The 21,825-nt window shown below is 39.6% G+C and overlaps 1 protein-coding gene across 1 annotated transcript in view; it reads left to right on the top strand.

Annotated features, from left to right (window-relative positions):
- Positions 1-21,825, top strand: part of FGD6 (FYVE, RhoGEF and PH domain containing 6) — a 101,160-nt gene that overhangs the window by 68,683 nt on the left and 10,652 nt on the right. The window contains exons 10-18 of the mRNA XM_032798605.2: positions 2,371-2,429; positions 2,530-2,601; positions 4,960-5,028; positions 6,608-6,691; positions 7,807-7,886; positions 11,420-11,522; positions 12,539-12,685; positions 13,653-13,755; positions 15,219-15,346. Of these exons, the coding sequence (XP_032654496.1) occupies positions 2,371-2,429; positions 2,530-2,601; positions 4,960-5,028; positions 6,608-6,691; positions 7,807-7,886; positions 11,420-11,522; positions 12,539-12,685; positions 13,653-13,755; positions 15,219-15,346 (845 nt within the window). The remainder of the gene's footprint in view (positions 1-2,370; positions 2,430-2,529; positions 2,602-4,959; positions 5,029-6,607; positions 6,692-7,806; positions 7,887-11,419; positions 11,523-12,538; positions 12,686-13,652; positions 13,756-15,218; positions 15,347-21,825) is intronic.

The raw sequence follows: 21,825 nt of genomic DNA, 5'->3' as shown, positions 1-21,825 counted from the left end.
TGCCCCTGGAAATTTCCACTACATGCATCTGACGAAGTGGGTATTCACCCACGAAAGCTCATGCTCCAAAACGTCTGTTAGTCTATAAGGTGCCACAGGATTCTCTGCTGCTTTTACAGATCCAGACTAACACGGCTACCCCTCTGATACTTGACATTTACCCAGAATCACCTGCAACACTGTTTTTGCATTGGGATCTCAACCCAGAATTCCAATGGGTAGGGGAGACTGCAGGAACTATGGGATAACTACCCACAGTGCAACGCTCCGGAAATCCACGCAGCCTTGGTACATGGACGCACACCACTGAATTAATGTGCTTAGTGTGGCCGCATGCACTTGACTTTATACAATCTGTTTTACAAAACTGGTTTATGTAAAATCAGAATAATCCCGTAGTGTAGACATACCCTAGGTGTTGCTTGTGACAACAGTAGGTTAAAAAACAAGTCAGAATGTAATAATAAAGTTGGCTATGTCCTTTAACTGTGTAAATAAAGACCTGTATGGGCTAGGTGTCTCAAAACTATATCTGCAAGTCACCTCAGGGCCCTCTGGGCTTTCTTGTACATGTTACTCCTTATAGGTAGTGCAACATTAGAAAGTGAGAGGAGCCTTCTTTCCAAAAACAGTTTTCATACCATTTCCTATACCTGTTCACTTCCTGTATTATTTACTCTCGAGTATAGTTATTAGACTTTCAAAATCTTAGTTTGTTTTGGAATCACGATACTATAAAAGATGACAGGTTTCAGAATAGCAGCCGCGTTAGTCTGTATCCGCAAAAAGAACAGGATCTTAAATCTTCCCCAGTGAATCCCAGCCAATGTACTGTAGGATTCATCAGTCTTAATTTTTCTTGAAGTCAATGAATGAATACTTTTGCATGGATTTGTTTTAATAACAAATCTCTGAAGGAGGTTTTAAGAAATGTTCAGCCACCTGTATCTTATTTGGAGCTAATTCAATCCAGCTTTCCTTGGACAGAAAATTCCTGTGGCTCAGCTTCAGCATGTACAGCTGACTCTCTAAGAGGCCCTAGGTTTAAAGACATCCCGATCTTTGTATTATTATGTTTATTGGGCATGCTCGGTATTTCCATGCCTTTTGATTATTTGGAAGCTGTATTTGTTTCTAATGTGAAAGAAACTTAAAACAAAACCCCAAACTGCTCCTAACATCAGTCTAAGCAGGAGGTCCTAGTTCATGCTTCCACTTAATTCCCAGATCAAGCCTTAAACACCCCTATATCTTTTGAAGTTTGGCCTTTATGTGTTTTAACCTATTTTCCCTCTCACTAAGAATTGAACAGTTATAGACGTATATGTCCAGGAACTCAAGTGCTACACTGATGAGACCTGTGTAAATACCAGAATAGAAAGAAAAAAGAGTGTTTTGATTTTAGTGGCCTAGTGATATTACCACCGAGTGTCTCTAAACCTATAAAAGTTCCATTATTTGGGATGCTTAATTGCATTCAAGTGGTTCAGAGGGTGATCGGTATCTTAGAGATAGCACAAGCAACTACGTGGTGAGAGGCTAACTTTCAGTGAAGTGGGTTTATCTATTTTCTCCAGTTAAATGAATTGCAGATTTGAATTCTGTATGAAATACTGCTGCTCTGTGCAGTAATTCACATGCTCCCTTCACCCTACTGCAGTATTTCAAAACACTTCTTTCCATTGTGTTGAGTTTTTTAATTGAATTCAGAGATATCAAAGTGCCTCCCATCTTGGGAAACTCTTCCCTTTTAGAGATTTTACATTTTCAATACCACATGGGTACGAAACATTTGACACTTAATAATAAATGCTTGGGATATGAAACTTGAAAATAAGCTTAGTCAGCAATAAACCCAGAGACAGAAAATTGAAAATACAATGATAGCTCCACTGGAAATCCTCTGAATTCTGTGACGGACATTTCAGGAAAACATGTGTAATGGGAAAAGATGGTGATTGGCTGAGTCCCTTTGCTGAATTTACATTGGGACTTAATCCTGCTCACACTATACAGTCACTTATACAAGCAGCCATCTTGAAGTAAAAGGGACTAGTTGTGTGAGTAAGGCAAGCTTGGTGTGAGCTTAATTTTGTTGGCAAAATGTGTCATTATTTCAGTTAACTTTAAGAAGTTTGGTGGCTATCATGGCACAGAAGCACTGTCACAATGGATGGTGGTTTGCAAGGACACAGCTTTTAAGATCTAATCCAGAGAACACTGAAGTCAGCGGAAAGACTCGCACTGAATTCCGTGGGCTTTGGGTCACACTCTTGAGCCCCTTAGCACCAGCTGAATTGGGCAACATGTTTTGGATCACTGAACCACTGGCTAGACTGGATAACTAAATTCTGTTCCTTCACACTTTAGGTGCTCTGGCTGTTGTCATAGAAGTAGCCAACCATGCCAATGATATCATGAAACAAGGAGTAAGTATCCTAATTGTGGAAGTTGATGTCTGTTAAAACTGTCTAATGCATTTTCATTAAATTGAAGGGCAATTATATTTTTGTTTCCCCCCCCCCATAGGATAACTTTCAGAAGCTTATACAGATTCAATACAGTTTAAATGGGCATCATGAGATTGTTCAACCAGGAAGGGTAAGTTCTGCAAAAAGGCATTTAGCAGCAAGGAAACTGCAGACTAAAGTGATACTAGGCATATATAATTACTGTTAAAGCAGTGAGAACTGTGCATTTCTCATCTCCCATGTTTAAGAAGGATGTATTCAAACTGGAACAGGTGCAGAGAGAGGCTACTAGGATGATCAGAGGAATGCAAAACCTACCTTATGAGAGGAGACTCAGAGTTGGGTTTGTTTAGCCGAACTAACCAAAAGAAGGCTGAAGGGAGATATGATTGCTGTCTCTGAACACGTCAGAGGGATAAATACCAGGAAAGAAGAGGAGTTATAAGTTAAGCGCTAATATGGACACAAGAACAAATGGATATAAACTGGTCATCAACAAGTTTAGGCTTCAAATTAGATTAAGGTTTCTAACCAGCAGAGGAGTGAAGTTCTGGAACAGCCTTCCAAGGGGAGTGGGGGTGGAGGAGGGGGAACCCTAACTAGCTTCAAGACTGAGCTTGATAAGTTTACAGAGGGGATGGTCTGATGAGACTGGCTACAATGGCTTGTAGCCAATCTGCAACTGCTGGCATCAAATATCTCTAAAGGCCAGGGATGGGACACTAGATGGGGAGGCATCTGAATTACTGTAGAGAATTCTTTCACAGGTGTCTGGCTGATGGGTCTTGCCTGCATGCTCAGGGTCTAACCATAGGCGCTGACTTCCCTTCTGCCCGGGGTTGCTTGACCTGGCCTTGCCCCTGCACCACCCTCACCCCGCCCCTTCCCCAAAGTCCCCGCACTGCCTTTTCCCACCCCAGCCCCTTCCTGCCCCCATTCCATCCCCTTCCCCCAAGTCCCCATCCCTGCCATCCCTCTTCTCCGCCTCCTCCCCTGAGCGCACCACATCCCCACTCCCCCCATTTCAGGAAAGATGTGGATAAATTGGAGAAAGTCCAGATAAGAGCAACAAAAAACATGCAAACATGACAGAGGAGGGAAGACTGAAAAAATTGGGTTTGTTTAGTCTGGAGATGAAAAGACTGCGGGGGCGGGGACATGGTAACAGTTTTCAAGTATTCAAGTGAAAGGTTGTTATAAAGAGGAGGGTGATAAATTGTTCTACTTAACCACTGAGGATAGGACAAGAAGCAATGTGCTTAAACTGCAGCAAGGGAGGTTTAAGTTGGACATTAAGAAAAACTTCCTGTCAGGGTGGTTAAGCACTGGAATAAATTGTCTAGGGAGGTTGTGGAATCTCCATCATTGGAGATTTTTAAGAGCAGGTTGGACAAACCTATCAGGGATCATCTACTCTAGATAATACTTAGTCCTGCCTTGAGTGCAGGGGACTGGACTAGAAGACCTCTAGAGGTCCCTTCCAGTCCTACAATTCTATCATTCTGTGTATTTTGTTCGCAGTTATACTGCAAGCTTTGCCACCACATTGTTGCAGCTTCAGTTGGAACTTGAGAAGTCAGAGTAAAGACTTAACAATAAGTTAGAGCAAACTCCATCCTCCAGTTCAAGTACACAATCCCTGTGGTTTTCTTTGGGATCAGCTCCTCTCGAGTGCAGGATTGAGCCCTTTGTCCCAATTACATTTTTAATAGGAGAAGCTTGATAATTACCATGGAATCCCTTAGGGCTTTTTCTTGTTCGAGATTTTATTTGATTCATAATGTGACTTGTACAACACTTAACAAGTGAGATATAGATGTAAGGAGCCATCTTTATTCTCTCAATCATCCTGTCATGAGCAGTCCCACTACTCCCATGAGTTAAGTTACTTGTTCTGATGTTTGCAGGATTGTGTCCATAAGCTGCAATTGTGGGAGTGCTGTTGCTCAGCCTCTGGAAAAGGTATGAGCAGCTCCATATGTAATAGGTTAGCAATTTTATGTTTAAACATGGAGTCCACATCTTTTGGATGTTGCATGTTATCTGTAGTTAAGGATCAACTTCTCATAAGAAGCTAGGTCAGTTGATATTGAGGCCCAGTCATTTATTGCAGATGGGACCTTCTTCCAGTGTCCAAGTATTGTTTTTATATTGTGCTAAGCAGACCTAATTCCAGTAAGTTCCTCTTTTAATAATCCATTTATATTTATTATTTATAAGGATACCTAGGGATAATTATGCAGGAGTACATTTTTTATAACAGGTTTATCTAATATGCTAATCTGCAAGTTTTGTATTCCAGCACAGGAAGTCTGTCTTCATGATCATTTGTGCTTGATGTGTTTTACTTCGTGTCTTTTATGAAATTTCAAACACATCTATGGCACTAAATGAATAAGAATTTTAAAGAGAGAAGCTTATTCATTCAGTTTTTGTGCCCTCGACAGCTAAGTTTTGCAATATTTGTTTATCTTCTTTAACTTGCCAGGTCTTTCTCAAAGAAGGAACGTTGATGAAGCTTTCCAGGAAGGTCATGCAGCCGCGAATGTTTTTTCTGGTAAGATGCCATGTACATTTCTATGTGCCGAATGCCAGAGTAATTGAATAGTGGTAGAAACATTCACACCACAAATATAAATAACTGGCAACTTCTGCTGACTGTTTAAAAAAAAAAAATGGTGCATTTTATATGCAGTTTGTATCACTGTTTTGCGTGTTCAGTGTGGTTTAGCAAGATGATTTGTGTTCACTAAAAGATAAACAAAAAATCTCAGTTATAAAATTCTTTCTACTTGACCAAAATTCAGTCACTGTTTTTAAGAACTTTTTGAGAAGAGTCTGAGGTTTTGAAAAGCTGAGACTACTACTCTAGTCCTTTGAATTCTAATAGATTTGAAAATCCAAAATCTGCTGTCCAGAGCATTACAGGTCTGTCGCATCTTATGCGCATTTAACATGAACGATTTCAGCTTTACATGGTCAGCAAAAACAAAAAAAAGAGAAAAATAACAATTTAAATACTGTACCTGTAGCGTGGGCAATTCCGCCCACCATTACACTCAATGTAATTTTGACTATACACGATTTTGGCTTTACACGCTGACTGCAGAATGTAACCCCAGCATAAGATACGACAGACCTGTACTTGTCACATTTTTAACAAATTTATAGTGTATCTTTGGATTGGGCGCTGGGCTGGGAGTCAAGGGTCCTTGGTTCTATTCCTGGCCTTGCTGCTGACCTGCTCTGTGACCTTGGCTAAGTCACACAATTTCTCTGTGTCTGCTTCCCTGCCCATCCTTCGTCTGTCTTGTCTATTTAGACATAAATGCTTTGAGGCAGGATCTGACTCTTACTATATGTTTGTGCGGTGTCTGGCCCAATGGGGCACCATCTTAACTGGTGCTAGTGTAATACAAATAATATAGTAGCTCCTCAAATTTAGTGAAGTCTTGAGCACTAACTTGGACAAAATGCAGTCCAGAGCCAAGCTTCAGTCCAGAATGCTGTATGAAATACCACTATGTGCTCTTCATTGTTTGTATTTGTTCAGCATTCATTTGTGATACGAGTAACTAGAGATACATACACTACTCTAGGCATAGGCAACCTTAATTCTGGCATTTCCTAACTTGAGTGCTTGACTTTGCAACTTTACTAATGTTCTCTGAATGCAGTTTTTTCTGTGTGTGTCATACAACTTTTATTTGCAAGAAACTGTTCCTTATGGGTTTCAGTGGCCTATTCCTGACACCAGTACTCCCAGTTTGCCCATAAATAATGTACTTTTCATTGATAAATAGCTTTTTTATTTTGGGAATTTTCTTTCAGCTTTTAAAAAATCTTTGCGCAGAGAATGCGACAAAAATGTTCACATAACTAAAATGTTAATAGATCTTTATTCTTACCTACACTGTATACATGAACATTTGTTACAAGTAAATAGAACTCTCTTCTCAGAATCCAAACTAATGTGATAGCACATAGAGGAAACTTTTCTAGACTCTAAATTTCTACCCTCAATGCATGTGTATCAGTTCTATACAAATTTCATACATTTTCAGTACACTATAGTTGAAACTATCTTTTTTTATTTAATCCTTTAGCCATTTGAAAGTGTTTGTTTTGTATTGCAGTTTAATGATGCTTTGTTATATACAACTCCAGTACAGTCTGGAATGTATAAACTCAACAACATGCTTTCATTGGCTGGAATGAAGGTGAGATCTCTTCTATGGCAATTTTTTGTCAAAACATATCTGAACTCCTGCATGTAATTTTTCTATAGACAAGTATGTTTATTGTTGGAAAGAAATATAAGTTGCTTATATTAAGAGCCATGATAGAAGCATATTCTTTGTTGCATGGTATGGACCTTCGGGCCATTAATACTTATCCTTTTAAAAATGTATTCATTGTTGGGGGCCAGCTGGAAGAAGAGGAGGAGAATTGTAATGCTATCAAAGGGGAGAAACAGAGAGATTAGTGTTGGCTGGCCTGGGAAGGCTTCCTCGGGCAGTTCTACTATTGCACCTTAATATTAACTGCCTTGGGTCCAGCATTAGACTTCCCTGAAACAAAGGCTGCCTACTTGTGTATGTATGGCTGCCCCTCCCCTGCCTCATGGCCCTTCTGACTTTTTTGCCCACCCTCAAAAAACACACACACCTCTCTGATGGCCTGAGAACTTTCTGGTGGGCCAAATCCTCCACAGCTGGGTTTCTTCAAAGACTACCAAACCTAGGGGAAAATACAGGAGTTAGGAGGAGGGGTATAGTCTCAGGCCTTCATGAAAAGTCCCCAAAGTTGACCCCCTCTTTTTTTAATTGTACCTTTCCTATAACCCCTCTGAAAAGTGTTGTGTCCAGCCATCTCCCAGCTGGAATATCCTGAGCTATATCAAGAAACTTCTATTACATACACTGACATAGGCAGACACGGGTACAGTAGAACAAACCGCCTTCTGCTCCTGCTCAGGAATCAAGTGTGTGATGCTGCCAGAGAAAAGGGCCAAGTTCAGCTGAGGGTCTAGATTCACAGGAGACAGCATGAGAGACTGTTTACAAGACTGCATTCTGTGTTTTGTGATGTCAGCAAATATCCTGGGGTGGCTACATAAACACTCAACCTATAAAGTCAGTTACATTTGAAACTCAGGATTTCAGAAGTGATAGCCTGGTGCGTGAGCTCCTACTGTTGTGCTATTTCCTGTCCAGTGTTTACTCTTTCTGCAAGAGAAAAGTCTATTGCTTTAATTCACCTGTTGTTACAGGTATCTCCTTGAAGTCACATTGATTCATTTTCAATTAAGAGTTGTTTTCTATGTCCACTGTAGGTTAGAAAACCAACCCAGGAAGCTTATCAAAATGAGTTGAACATAGAAAGCGTAGAGCGATCCTTCATACTCTCAGCAAGGTAAATATCCTAAACAAAGTATGTGTATTAGATAGCACGCATTTTTCAAATACAATACACAAACTATGAAGCTGCATATTGTCTAAGTTTACACTTATTGTTTTGAATTTGTGCAATGAAGGTTGCTCTCATCTACAGTAGTAAGCACGGAGAATTTGTAGAGGGTTCCTCAAATGAAGACAAACTAGTTTCAATTCCCTCTCCTAATGTTGTTTAAGTTTTGTGTTATTTTAGATGATCACGGAGTTACAGCTAATGAGTTTTTAAGTTCATGTAATGCCACTGCTGTGCAGTTCACCTTGATTTCTAGGGAAAACTTCCCCCAAGTTCAGATTCTGTACCAAAGGAGGTTAGTCTTTGAATTGTCTGGGCAATGACTACCATTTGTATCAGAATTTTGCTCACACCATTAACATTTGTTTAACTGTTCACCAGACTGAAAAGACAGAAAGTATGAGTTTTATTCAAATCACTAATACCCTATGAGAATTATTTCTTGCTAACTTTTGAGAGAAAAAATGCTGTTCCTTTTTTAAAAAAAACATAAGTCTAAAAATGTTCACTTCAGTGGTTTTATTTTAGGCTTTGAAAAGAGAGTTAATTCTGGACTTTTTTTCTGCTTCTGCTTCTCTTCCAAAGTTACTGCTAAGTGATGACATTTGTCTGTCACTGCTTTTTAGCATTAACAAGGAGAGACATGAAACCCAGCAATAAAATACTGATGTGATAACGAGGCTTTTGATATAAGTTTGAAGGAGAGGTCTTCTAGCTGTAGCACAGATGTCATTAGAACAGGAAACAGATTGCATTTTGAAGCTTCAAAATACAAGGTGGCATTAAATTATTGAATCATAAAAAACAGATACAGTGTGGACTTTAGCCAAATCTTTCACATTTTGGCTCCCACATATATGAATCAAGTCAATGGCCTTAGGAAAATATGTTGCTGTTACTGGCAAACTAAATCCTCTCAGGCAGCATTCAGAGTATTCATTGCCACTAAATTATTGTAGAAGAGCTCTTATCTGCCTTTGTGAAGCTGTCTTTTCCAAAGGCTTGATTCTCCTATTCTAGCTGTTTAGAGAATTTGAGCCATGAGTGTTGTACATTCTGTGCGCTGTAACAATACTGATGTCAATGAGCAAAGATACATTCCCTCTTCTTTTTGCAAAATAGCAGTAGTGTGGGCTTCGTCATGCTCTGTGACCTTGCATCTATTGACTTCAGGATGTCTGAACAAAACAGTGTTTTTAAAACAGAGAGGCACCCAAGTTAACATTGTCTAAGCAGCCAAGGGAAATAGCACAGTTGTGCCTGAGTAATAGCAGTTATCTATAACTGGGGATTGAAAAGTGTTGTATGTATTTACATTTATCTCTAATGCAGCTATTTTGCATATTGGGCGAAGGATGCATTGTACACAGCGTACGACTTGATTCTGCACCTGTTGAAGTCAGTGACAATTTTGCCATTGAGTGCTGCAGTCAGTGCAGATTCAGACCTTTGGTGCTTAGCTGCCACAATGACTGAGTGCTTCACAAATATGTAGGAAGAGCCTTGACACAAAGCAAGATAGGACTATACCATCTCTGCTCTGGCTAATATGATGCTTTATGGAAATGACACTGAATTATCCTTAAAATTATTGGGGTGCCAAATGAACATACCTCCATACATATAATTGAATCTTAACAATTGAGATTATAGGTTTGTTTGGTTTCACTGTTCAGGGGAAATTAACATTTCAGAATGATGCATGGGAATGATACTTTAATTGTAAATGAAGGAAATAACTGAGAGACTCCTCTGCATATATAGACTGTAGCTTTGGCAGTGGCAATTGAGGTCACTGCTTGTTAGGTCCTTAGAAATTTAACACTTAGAAGTGGCCCCACCATCTCTGAATTAAGGCATATTGATACTAGAAATGCTGCTTCGTGTTTCTATAAAACTTCATTTTCTAGTGCTGTCACTTTTGATTCTGTGGGAACATTCAATTCTCTTCTTTTTAAAAATAAAATAAATCAGTGCTTGTCTAGCTTGTTGAAGCTATCTAGGCAAGAATTGTGATTTAAACAATAATGATAGAAGCACAAGGCATTTACTAGGGATTAATGACCAGTTGGGAGAAGATGTCCCAAGGTGCAGTTGAAGATTTCCAACTGTAATTAATCCTCAGGAAATGCCCAATGCCAAAGTCATTATATCTGTTATAAGATGAACAGGGTATGTGAGCTAGGGGGAAAGGTGTATGGATTTTTTTCAATGACTGATGCAATTTCCATCAGTATGTACAATGGATGTGTAGTGAATCAACCACCTACATACAGACTGTATGTCTCATCTTTCAGTATCATTCATCTGATTATATCTCATTCTCATGGCTTTTGGGTCTCATTTGGCAATTTAATGTTTTTTCCAGCGTGCTCATACTCTGTGTGTTCCAAAACAGTTCAAATAAAATTTTTACCAGAGTTTCGAGAGACAGGCTTCCCTTCTGCTATGTTTACTGACAGCCATATTTAATATGTTCAGTACACACAACAGAACTGAAGTTTGAAAAGACTCTAAAGGAAAAGTTAAATTTTTACAAACTTAACACAGCAAAACTTTGCCCATTTTCTAGCGGAGATATAGGTGTAAATAGATATCTTGCAAATCTTATTGGCAGTTTGATCTAATGGCTGTGTGAAGGTCTAGACAGCACTCTGGTCTGTACAGAACTCCAGAATTTAGTTTTCGTAAGTTAATAATGAGAACACTGTGGCCCTGCAAACCTGTAGCACATAATTGATTTCAGTGGGACTCCTAAAGTGAATAAATGCTGAATGTTTGCAGGATTAGGGACTGGACTGTGCACTCATGTTAGTTAGTGTGCACTATGGATGCTCAGCCAGCAACTCTGAAAATTGGGCCACTTACAATTTAGTTGCTGAAATATAGATTTAGCAGGGTAATTAAAGGCAATGAAATTTTGAAAACTTTCGTCAGAATCTCTGAGCCATAGAAGTTGGCTTAGACATGACCATTCCAGAACTAATGCATATTGGCTTTTTCTCACTGGATAAAAAAACAGCATAAATAAATATTTGGATTTGGCAAAATATTCTTCTTCCCAGTGGGAGGGATAGTCAAAGGGCCAATAGTACATAACTCTGCTCCTGCCTATATCTTGTCTCTTCTTTTTCACAGATGAGACCAGCATTCTACTAATCCTGATTCGGTCGTCTTTTTATCCCCTGTGCATGAGGGCCCCCAAGTTTTCTTCTGTGTTGCCCCTTAGATCTGGAATTGTCCTGCCTGAGCCTGTATACTGCACAACTTCAGTTGCCTCCAAATGCATGCTCTAAATCTACTTCGCTTTAATGCTCTAACTATACTCCCACATCAACCTAATATAATCTAAACTGATAGTCATTAAAAACAAAAAAGAAATAATGTGATGTGTGCCTGGCAAAAACCACGCCATAGCCAGAGCCAGTTTTTAGACATTTTTAATGTTGACCATACTTCAATGTCTTTGACACCAACAGTTCTGCTACAGAAAGAGATGAATGGTTAGAAGCCATCTCCAGATCAATTGAAGACTATACAAAGAAGAGAATCACATTTAACCCAAGTAAAAGTCTTGAAGAGGTATACCACACCATTCTCTTTGATTTCTTTGGGCATGAATCTATTTTCTACTACGTATTAAAACTCAGCACAGCACTTTAGAAAAGAAAATTGGCAAGTACTAATAATAGAATAGAATTTGACATGTATATCTTTCATAGTTTCATTAAAAAAATTCAGATGTGGGTTTTTAAGTAATCCTAAGAACAAGAGAAAAAGGATTAGATATCCATCCATTCTAGTCATTAAAACAGAGTAACGCTAGCTAAGATAATGGACGTAAACGAACTGGAATATCTTGGTACTAAACAAGTAGAGTAGTGGTGCCAGTGTGTGTGGGGAAAACACTCCCATCCACGCAAGGTTTTTGCACTTGCTCCAGGTGACCTAGGCAACGGAGCTGGGGGGTGAGGCATGATCTGATCACTTAAGCAGTAGTCCTGTACTAGATCAATGGAGCAGTCTGGAGCATTGCTGCAGCAGTGTGGTCTAAACGCCACTGAAATCTGACCTGGGCATCCCTCGGTACAGCTGGAGAGGTGGCCAAACCAAATGATATTGTGACCTGGTACGCCAGGAGGGAGTCTGCTTCTGTATGATGGAGTGCAGTGGAGTCCATCTAGAACTCGATTTCTGGTGGCACCTTGGGGAGAACCAAGTTCCCTATGACAGGAGGGGGGGGGGGGGGGCGACGTGAACAGGGACCAGAATGGGATCCCTATTGGGGATGGCGGAGGGAGAGAAACGCCAGCATTTGCTGGAACTCCCTCCCCTGAAATATCTGAATTGGCAGCACTGAAATAGAGATTTATTAGCACCTATATGATTCAATGAAATAATTTCAGCATCTTCTTTTAGAGCTTAATTGTTATAATGTTGCTGGTGAACTAGCAGAGAATCTGTATTTAAGACACTTCTCAGTTACATGAATGGATAATCCTTAGGAAACCGAATACTTGTATTTAACCTTGATAATTCAGTGGTGAAAAATACATTACTGCTTGTAATTTAATGGAGATCCATCTCCATTTTCGCAGGCAGATCCAGAGAAAGAGGATGAAGATAGTCCTCTTGGATCAAAGGCTCCCATCTGGGTTCCTGATACTAGAGCCACTATGTGTATGATCTGCACTAGTGAATTCACATTGACCTGGAGAAGACATCACTGCAGGGCATGTGGAAAGGTTGGGTGATCTTGTAACTTCCTTCCTTCGCAAGAGTCATTCAAGATTTTTGTTTCCATATGGGAGAATTTGATTGCATTAAAACACATTAGCAATATTGTTGTGTTGAGAGAACATTATACCTTAGATTAAAATAACATGATTTCCTACTTTAAATATTCTTGTTATTAGACCACTTCTCTAGTTAAACCTATCCAGTGCTTGTCATATTTTACATTTCAGGAGAAAAAAATGACATATGTCCTTCACTCCTTCAGTAGCACAATGCATACCAAGAAAATTAACTTAAATATTCAAAGTATCTTTTTCACTGGCTGAGAGTTAAGGTTGAACCCATTTTGAGAGACTTCCAAACAACGCATACCCATGAAACTAGGGAAAAAAAGATTGTATATTTTATTGCTGTCCTGACATAGTCACATTTCACATCTTACTTTTTAGTCAAATGGGAATTCAGTATTCAGTGTAGTTGAAACACATCAATTTTTCCATAACACAGACAAGAGGATAATATAAGTAGATAGATATTGTGATAATCTTAAAATACAAGTTTTAAAAAACTGAGCATGTTTCTTAATAAACTTGTAGATGAGATTTGACAATACAATAACAATTTGCTAATTTACACTTTGCTAGTCCATAAATTTGATATTTCTCACTAATCCAGTACTCACCCACCATTCTCAGATTTTTATTTTATTGTTGTTCAAAATTATTCTGTACAAAATCAGAAAACGATATAACTATTTTATATTGTCAGTCATGTAAAATCAGTTCTGGAAAGAGTATTTTGTGTGGAACACCCCTGTGAATTAGCATGCATGTCCCTCCAAACCCTCACATTGTAAAATTGTTACTTGTTTGGGGCTCAACAGCATGGGTTTAATGAAACTCAGATATATGTTTTTAAGGGATTGGTGTGCGTGTGGTTGTGCATGCTATATAATAATGTTTTACATGTTTTCAGATTGTCTGCCAAGCATGTTCCACAAATAAACATGGCTTAGACTATATGAAAAACCAACCAGCAAGAGTGTGTGATCATTGCTTCAAAGAACTACAGAAACAAGGTAGAGGGAAAACTTCTTTTTTTTTAATCGATCTCTCTCTGTCTCGTAATTATATAGCCCCCATTTCCATAGTATCTGAGCACCTCACAATCTTTACTGCATTTATCCTCCCAGCAGCCCTTTGAGGTTGGGTACTAGTAACCTGTTTTACAGATAGGGGAACTGAGGCACAGAGACACCAAATGACTTGCCCAAGGTCACACAAGAAGTCTGTGGCAGAGCAGGGAACTGAATGCCGGGCTAGCACCTAACCGCTGGCCCATCCTTCCTCTTGGACCCAGAGACCAGTGTTGTTATTTGCAGTATTATTATGTTATTTCAAGATGACTTTTCCAGGGCTCTTGTTGGAAAGCAGAGGCTGCTCAGGAGCTTTGCTCAGGAGCTTTGCCCAGGGCACCTGCAGTTTCCACCTGCAGTTGCTAGTGGATGCTGTGCTGCAGGTAGCTGCAGCAGTAGTCTAGTGTACTGGGGCACCCATTGCATCCTGAGCTGTGTCACAGTCACAGAGCAGGTGCAGCAGAACAGAGCACCCTATCGTTTCCCGTCACGCTGACCAGTATTATCTCATTGTTTCCTTGTACTCCTCCATCTGTCTACCTATATCCATCTGTATTGTTTTGCCTAATACTTAGATTGTAAGCTCTTTGGAGCAGGGACTGTTTTTTTGTTCTGTGTTTGTACAACACCTAGCACAATGGGGTCCAGGTCTAAGATTAGGACTCCTAGGCGCTAGAGTAACATACATAATCCATACTAATAATAATCACCACCCTCAGCCACAAGCAGGAAGGGGGAGTTAATGGAGGTAGGCCCATGGGACAGCCCTCTTACCTGCAGGCTGGCCACAGGGAGCCACTAGTGATGCCTGCCAGGGGAATAGAGGGGAAGGGTGTGGGAGGCTGTAGGACCTTGCTGAGGAGATTGGGGGAGGGGGCCTGAGTTGGGGAGAGAAAGCGTGCTCAGGGAGTTGGGGTCTGCAGGACCTTGCTGGGTGGGAGCGGAGAGCAGCAGGAGCCCCTGCCATTGGGTTTTTGGGTACTGAGGAGGAGTCAGGAAGCAGATGCAGAGGGGAATGGGGCCTGCATTTTGTGTGGGGGAATATGTTGTGTGTAGTTAAGGCTGAGTTTTCACCCTGTAATTGTCTTGTACACATGGGGAGTGGGCTGGGGGAGTTCAAAAACAGGATTTATACTTTTTTATATCTCATGATTTTGGGGGCTCTGACTCATGATATTGTAATTTATGGAACTGCAATACTGAGAGGCAAAATTCCTGTTGTTTAATATGGTTAGGAAATACAATATCATATGCAGTGTTTCAGAGATTAACTATGTTTTTTTTAAAAAAAATTACCTTACACCGAACAGAAATTACACCGGTGTTTAAAACATTTTGTAAGGAACACTATGTATATGTTAGTCGTCTGCAATGTAAAAGCACAGTGCATGTTATATACATTTTAGATAACCACTTCACTCCTAAGAGTGGATCCCCAGTGAACCATAAATCTCCATCCAGTGCCTTGTCTACAGTGTTACATAGTATTCCATCTGGGAGAAAACAGAAAAAAATTCCTGCTGCTCTCAAAGAAGTAAGTGTTTCCCTTAAACTTACCTCTCATTGGTGTTAAATCATCCATGTTTAATAACAATAAAATAAAAAAAACTTGCTGATCTTTTTCAGACACTGCATTTAAAGGAAAGGGGAATTTTTCTGGTGGCACAATGGCCATGTGTATGCGTACGGCGCTGCAGCTGTACTGGTCCAGCTGCACTGTGTCTGGTGAAGACATGAGCGGCAGAAGCTATGTTGGCAGGAGAAATTATCCTGCCAACATAGCGCTGCACACACGAGCACTTATGTCAGTGTAACTTATGTCACTCAGGGCGAGAGAGAGTCTCATCACTGAGCGACATAGGTTATGCTAACATAGGCTGTAGTGTAGACCACTAGAATTAGTGTTCCCTCTAATTTTTTACATCCATGTGCGGAATGAATTTTGTTATGTGCACCAATATGTAAGTGATGTGGGAGGGGATGGAGCCAAGATTCCACCCATTCCCCACCCACCTGCACTGAGGGTGGGATGGTATGGGAGTAAGCATACACCCTATTAATTGTATGTGAATGGACTCTTAAGTCCAGGTACCTCACATAGGAGTGTTCTGACTTCCTCTTATTCTGTTGCACAGGCCTGTATCTAACCTCTAGTGATTACAGAAGTCTTCCTTCCAGCCCCCACGGAGGGGCATCATCCATGTAATTTTTGTAGCCGTAATGAGTATTCTGTGGAGTTGAGTAAGTTAGCAGCGGTATCCTAGGATCAGAATGGAGGCTGGGTCTCTGCAAGTGCAGGGCAGCATACAGAAGATGCAATGGGGAGGGAATGTGAAAAGCTCGAGTATATTTATTAAAATGATGTACTATGGAGAAATGCTACATAAGAGCTAGGTGGTGGCATTGTTTATTATTATGGATATGCTAACAATGGGTAGGACAGCCTTGTTCTTTAGCAATAGAACTGTGATAGAAATATATATGGTTCACCCTGACTCTCTTCACTTAGCTACTAGTACTGGCTTTTTGGTATTTTAACCATTTCTACCATGATGCTGTAAACTACAAGAACAAAACTTCATTTTGGTAATGGCTGACGGCAGTATGCAAATTCTTTGCTCTATGAGGTCAACCAAAAGGCAAAATTGTGTTCTAAAAATAAAAGCAGTCCTGCACCACTGGCGAGCAGCAGCATGAGTTTTACATATGTAGATTAACTCCATCTGCCAATGGCAGGGATCATTTAGAATCCCAAAGGTGTGTGCATGTTGTTGTTTTATGTATTGGCTCTCATGTAGGCCTCATGGGACATGCAAGCACAAGAAGATTTGGTGGATTACATCTAATAATGTGATCTTATTTTCAGTTTTTCTTAGGGGCTCAAATTGACATCAGGGGGTCACTGCATTCATGTTGTTAAAAGCTTTACTCATTGACGTTAGCTTTACAAGATACTCAGCTTGTTTTCTGAGAGTGTCTCAAGGTGGCAGTCATGCATTCCAACCGAGATCAGTGAAACACAAAGGACATAGAATATATTAATTGGCATCTAAAAAGGCTGCCTATATGCCACTAAAACTCTTAGTGTTCTGTGCAATATCTTGTGTTTGAAGGATGCCAAAAATTTGGTCATACCATCTCCCAATCTTCCACGGGTGAGAATCCCTCTCACAGCCTTGGATTTCCCCTCCTAAGGAGGGAGTGCATAAGACCTGGACAGCAGCACCATATGATACACAAAATCAAATTCGCACTGGCAGCATCATCGTTTTAAAACTGAGGAAAATATAATAGACTTCTGGGTAGCAATGACTGACCTGGGAACAGTTACTGTATTCCTTGTGCACCCAAAATTGCCTTTGGATGCAATGGAAGTTTTTGGTGCACAAGAAATGGGCTCTTAATATTTTTAATACCACTGCACCTCTCAGAGAAACTAAGGTGAAAATATTTTTAAAACGTCACTGTTATGAGGGAGAATCTTTTTCTGTCCTTTAGGAGAGAGCGAAAGGGTGTAATACATTTCATGCTGTAAAAACCAAGCTACAATTGCGAGGGCTGGAAGAAATTTCCCTGCTGAAACATAAAATGTAGTTAATCTAATTTATTGCAGTTTGAAATATATATGTATTCCTTTTCCTGCTATGGGAAGCCTTTTTAGCACTCCTTGCAGCTTTGAGTTGCTCACATTTTGATGTATCCCTTTGCAAGAATCTTGTAAGAAATTTTACACAAGACTTTCAGTGTATTATCTGTCACTCTGCTGTCAACATTCCACATGAGGCTTGGCAGAGACAACTAGGGCCCTCCTTAGTGGCTGTTAATTTTTCTTTAGACATGTTCCTTTCTAGAAAATGTCACTGAAAGTACTACTCAGAACTTGAATGCTGTAAATATTTGAACAGGTAATGTAACGTTCATCCAAAAAAAAAATCTGTTACTTGCAAAGATAATTGTTCAAATTGAGAACATAGTTTAAAATTGCACCACTTCGCAACCTGTTTTCTAGACAGGTATGTTGAATATTAGATCCACAGTCTAATGTCAGGCTGTTTTGTGGTGGAAATATGAACATGCTATTTAATAAGAAATATTGTTAAGAATGTAATTTCTCCAGGTTTTTCATTTCTCAGTTTTATCAGTTGATAAGAAGATTAATTTCTGTTGTTACAGCCCCATGTTCAGAACCACTTGGTAACATGTCCCTGTGTTTTATTGGCTTTCTTCCCATTGAGTTCTAATTATCCACTCCTGAGTGTCCAAATGTATTGGGTATTGTCTGAATGAATTGTTGATTGGGATTCAGCTGTATCAAGAAATCTTAGAGTTTGGGAAAGACAGCAGCTTGAGAAGCATGTTGAAATACTTTGTGGCAAATCTTTTGCTGGTGTAAACTGGTGCAGTTCCATTTGGCCCAGTGTGTGTCTTAGTACCTCAGTGGCTGACCAGTGGATTCCACCTTTGCATGTGAGCCATGGTGGTATTGTGGCTGCATTCTATTATTTTATATGCCTTATTAGGCACCCAGTAGGGTTTAGTATTAGTATCATGGGCAGGCTGAGTGCACACTGATGGAAGTACCATGATGCCTTGGACAGTCTACTTATCATTACTAGGTGAGCACTAATAGTCACCACAGTTTCAGTGGCATAATGTGATGGTGTGCTTTTTTTTTCTCGAAATCCTAATTTGTGCTGCGTAAGTGTCCTGTTCCTCAAGGTGCCCTATTAAAAAATGAAGGGGCCACTTGTGAAATAAGCTGCTGTTCCATAGGGGTGAGGAGGGCCAAAGTGGTGGTCTGTGGGATAATGACCATTGTTATTGCAGTGAACAACAATTCTTTGTTGCAGTATATGAAAAAAACATCTGTTACACATCTGGGATTTCTTATAGATCTTAGGTAACTCAGAAATAAAATGAAAATCTCTGGAGACTATGTGCATGTGTATAAAAAACAACAGCAACTAATATCTTTTATATGAACCTATAAGATTGAAAAGTGGAATTTTGCAGGTGACTATATAAGGACTGTCAAGGCAGTTTTATGAACCACGACTAGGTGGGACACAATTATATCTGTTACCTACCCCAAGACTCCTCAGTTGCTCAATCCTAATGTCTGGAGGGGAAAATGTCTGATTCACAATCTTTAATTTTGTATATTTCATTATCTAAAGTAAGCGAAAAGCATAAAATAAAATGCATGCAAACAAATCAGATTAAAAGAGAGTGGGTTAAGGTTATATCATAGAATCAGTCTAATTAATGGGTTGATTAAATCACATTAAATAACAGTTGTTAATGAACTTTATGTAATGATTTGGAGTTCTTAAGGCAGCAATCTTGTTTAGCTATTGGCCCCCAAAATAATACGGCATTATCAATCTTGACTCTGAATGATATATTTATACTCCACCTGAATGGCTGATACAGAGATGTTCAAATTACTCCCAGGTTTAAGTCAATGTTGAGACTATAGCTCTGATGCCAATTAATGCAGTTTGCCCAAATTATAGATGATTAGGAAACAATCTCTCTTCTCCCTTTCTCCAAACTAAGTTATATGGAGCAGTACAAATCAAGATGTGACAGATTGTTGCATTTAACTAGCTAACCAGAGTATAGATGAAAACAATTTCAGGATTTAAGCATACAACTCCTAATGCATAAGACGTGTGTGTGATATTTTAGAAAGTGAGGTTATTTAACCTTGGGTTATTCTAGGTGTTTGAGAAACTATTCTATAGGCACCATTCTTATGGAAATTCCATGGGTTTTAGCCATATAGGCTCTTGCATGGGCACACGCATGTTCACAACTAGTCATCTGCTGGAGTTATCAAACAAGTGCAAGAATACTAAGGTGGAAGTGTCTCTCTACTAACAGGAATGGATGGGGACAAACCAAAAAGGTTAATATTTACGTAAATGGTGGTTGAGGCTCAGGAAGGTAGTACATGGTTGAAAGGATTAACAGTCAGTGGTTTTCTTGGCTCTCTCATTTAATATCGATGTACTGGATAGCAGGTTATCACAGAACAGGGGTAGGCAACCTATGGCATGCGTGCCAAAGGCGGCACGTGAGCTGATTTTCACTGGCCAGGTCCTGGCTACTGGTCCGGGTGGCTCTGCATTTTAATTTAATTTTAAATGAAGCTTCTTAAACATTTTAAAAACCTTATTTACTTTACATACAATAATAGTTTAGTTATATATTTTAGACTTATAGAAAGAGACCTAAAAATGTTAAAATGTATTACTGGCACACAAAACCTTAAATTAGAGTTAATAAATGAAGACTTGGCACACTGCTTCTTTAAGGCTGCCGACCCCGTCATAGAATCATGTAATATGAGGGTTGGAAGGGACCCTCAGGAGGTCATCTAGTCCAACCCCCTGCTCAAAGCTGGACTACTCCCCAGACATATTTTTACCCCTGTTACCTAAATGGTTGCTTGAAGGATTGAACTCACAACCGTGGGTTTATCAGGCCAATGCTCAAACCACTGAGCTATCCCTCCCCCAAGGCAAGTAGAAGGGACTTGCTTGTAGATGTCAAATATTTGATGTTACTGGACTCTTACCCCATGGCAGCTAGCCTGGAGGGTGGAGGGAAGTATAACCCTCTTTGTCAAGCAGGATGGCATTGCATAGCCAGCAGCCATGACAAGCAGCAATGGATTCTCCTTTGTTTTTAGTTTCATAAAGTGGTGGCTGATTCATCTCTCTCAGATCTCCTCGTCAGTAGTCCCTTGGCAAATCAGAATGGGGCACTTGCCTTCTGGCATCACTCACTGGGGATGGATTGGACCACTTTTATGCAAAGAAAGAAACTCTCATTCCAATAATTTCAGGCTCAAAGTCCAAAATATATAACCAAACAGTCTGCAGGTCCAAATATTTTAAGACAATTGAGGTCTTGGGTCAGTCCACTAACATTATCTCAACCACCTTACAAAAGTCCAAACTCTCTAAAATAATTTTTTTTAAATTGCAAAGCTAGCAATAAATTCTGGCTGACATAATAGGAAAACAGCAATTAGTCATCTGTGCGCATGAGAGTTCCTTTCTCCAGCTGTTCCTGTTTTAAAGACAGTTGCTTTAATTTCTCTTTTATAATTTGGCACTAAGCAGTTAATCATTGAACAGCACTTTTGATGCAGTTTGGGTGAAAGGCTTAACTGTGATAAAGTGAAAATCATAGGGTTTTTTTTTTCCCCTAGCTTTTCAGGCAGGCCTGTACCTGCCTCACCCCTAATAACTCAGGGATTTACCAATATAGATGTATTCCTAGAGATATCACTTTTTGGGTGCTGGTGATAAAATAGTGGTTTAATTTGTTCTTACAGTTCTGCTAACTCTTTCACACAAGTAAGCTCTAATTTTTTAAATTTTGCTTTCTCCAAGTATAGGGTGACCAGATGTCCTGTTTTTAAAGTGACAGTCCATTTTTTTGGGGACTTTTTCTTATATAGGAGCCTATTACCCCCTAACCCCACACTGTTTTTTCACAGTTGCTATCCAAGTACAAATTGTAAATTTGGGATCATTTTCACTGATCTTTATGGTATATCTTCCTCTTTAAACATACAGAAAAGTGTTGAAATCATCTACTTCTTTGTTTTCATGATATGGAAATATGCTCTACCTGCTTACCAATTATTTTTTTAAAAAGGCCCAGATGTTGAAGCAAATCAAGCTCTTCAATTATAGCTGTCTTCACATCTGGTAAACTTGGTTCCAGAGATTTTCCAGGCCTCAGAGGAAAATGTGCAGCTGTTATCCTTGAAGGCTATACAGCATAGCCTAAAATGTTAATCTGTTAAGGGCTGAATTGTATTCATGGCATATTTGAACTATACTCCTGTACTGCCAAAAGACACAATCTACATCTCAGCAATTGCACCAGCCGGTTCTCTTGATATAGTACCTAAAAAAACAAAAAAAAACCCCAAAACATGGGATGGAGTGCTGAGCATACTTGGTTTCCTTTGACTTGTTTATGCTGTACTTA

Source organism: Chelonoidis abingdonii, chromosome 1 (genome assembly GCF_003597395.2).
Source record: "Chelonoidis abingdonii isolate Lonesome George chromosome 1, CheloAbing_2.0, whole genome shotgun sequence".
NCBI classification, from domain to species: Eukaryota; Metazoa; Chordata; order Testudines; family Testudinidae; genus Chelonoidis; species Chelonoidis abingdonii.
The sequence above is the reverse complement of the archived record's forward strand: the minus strand, read 5'-3'. Positions and strand labels throughout refer to the sequence as shown.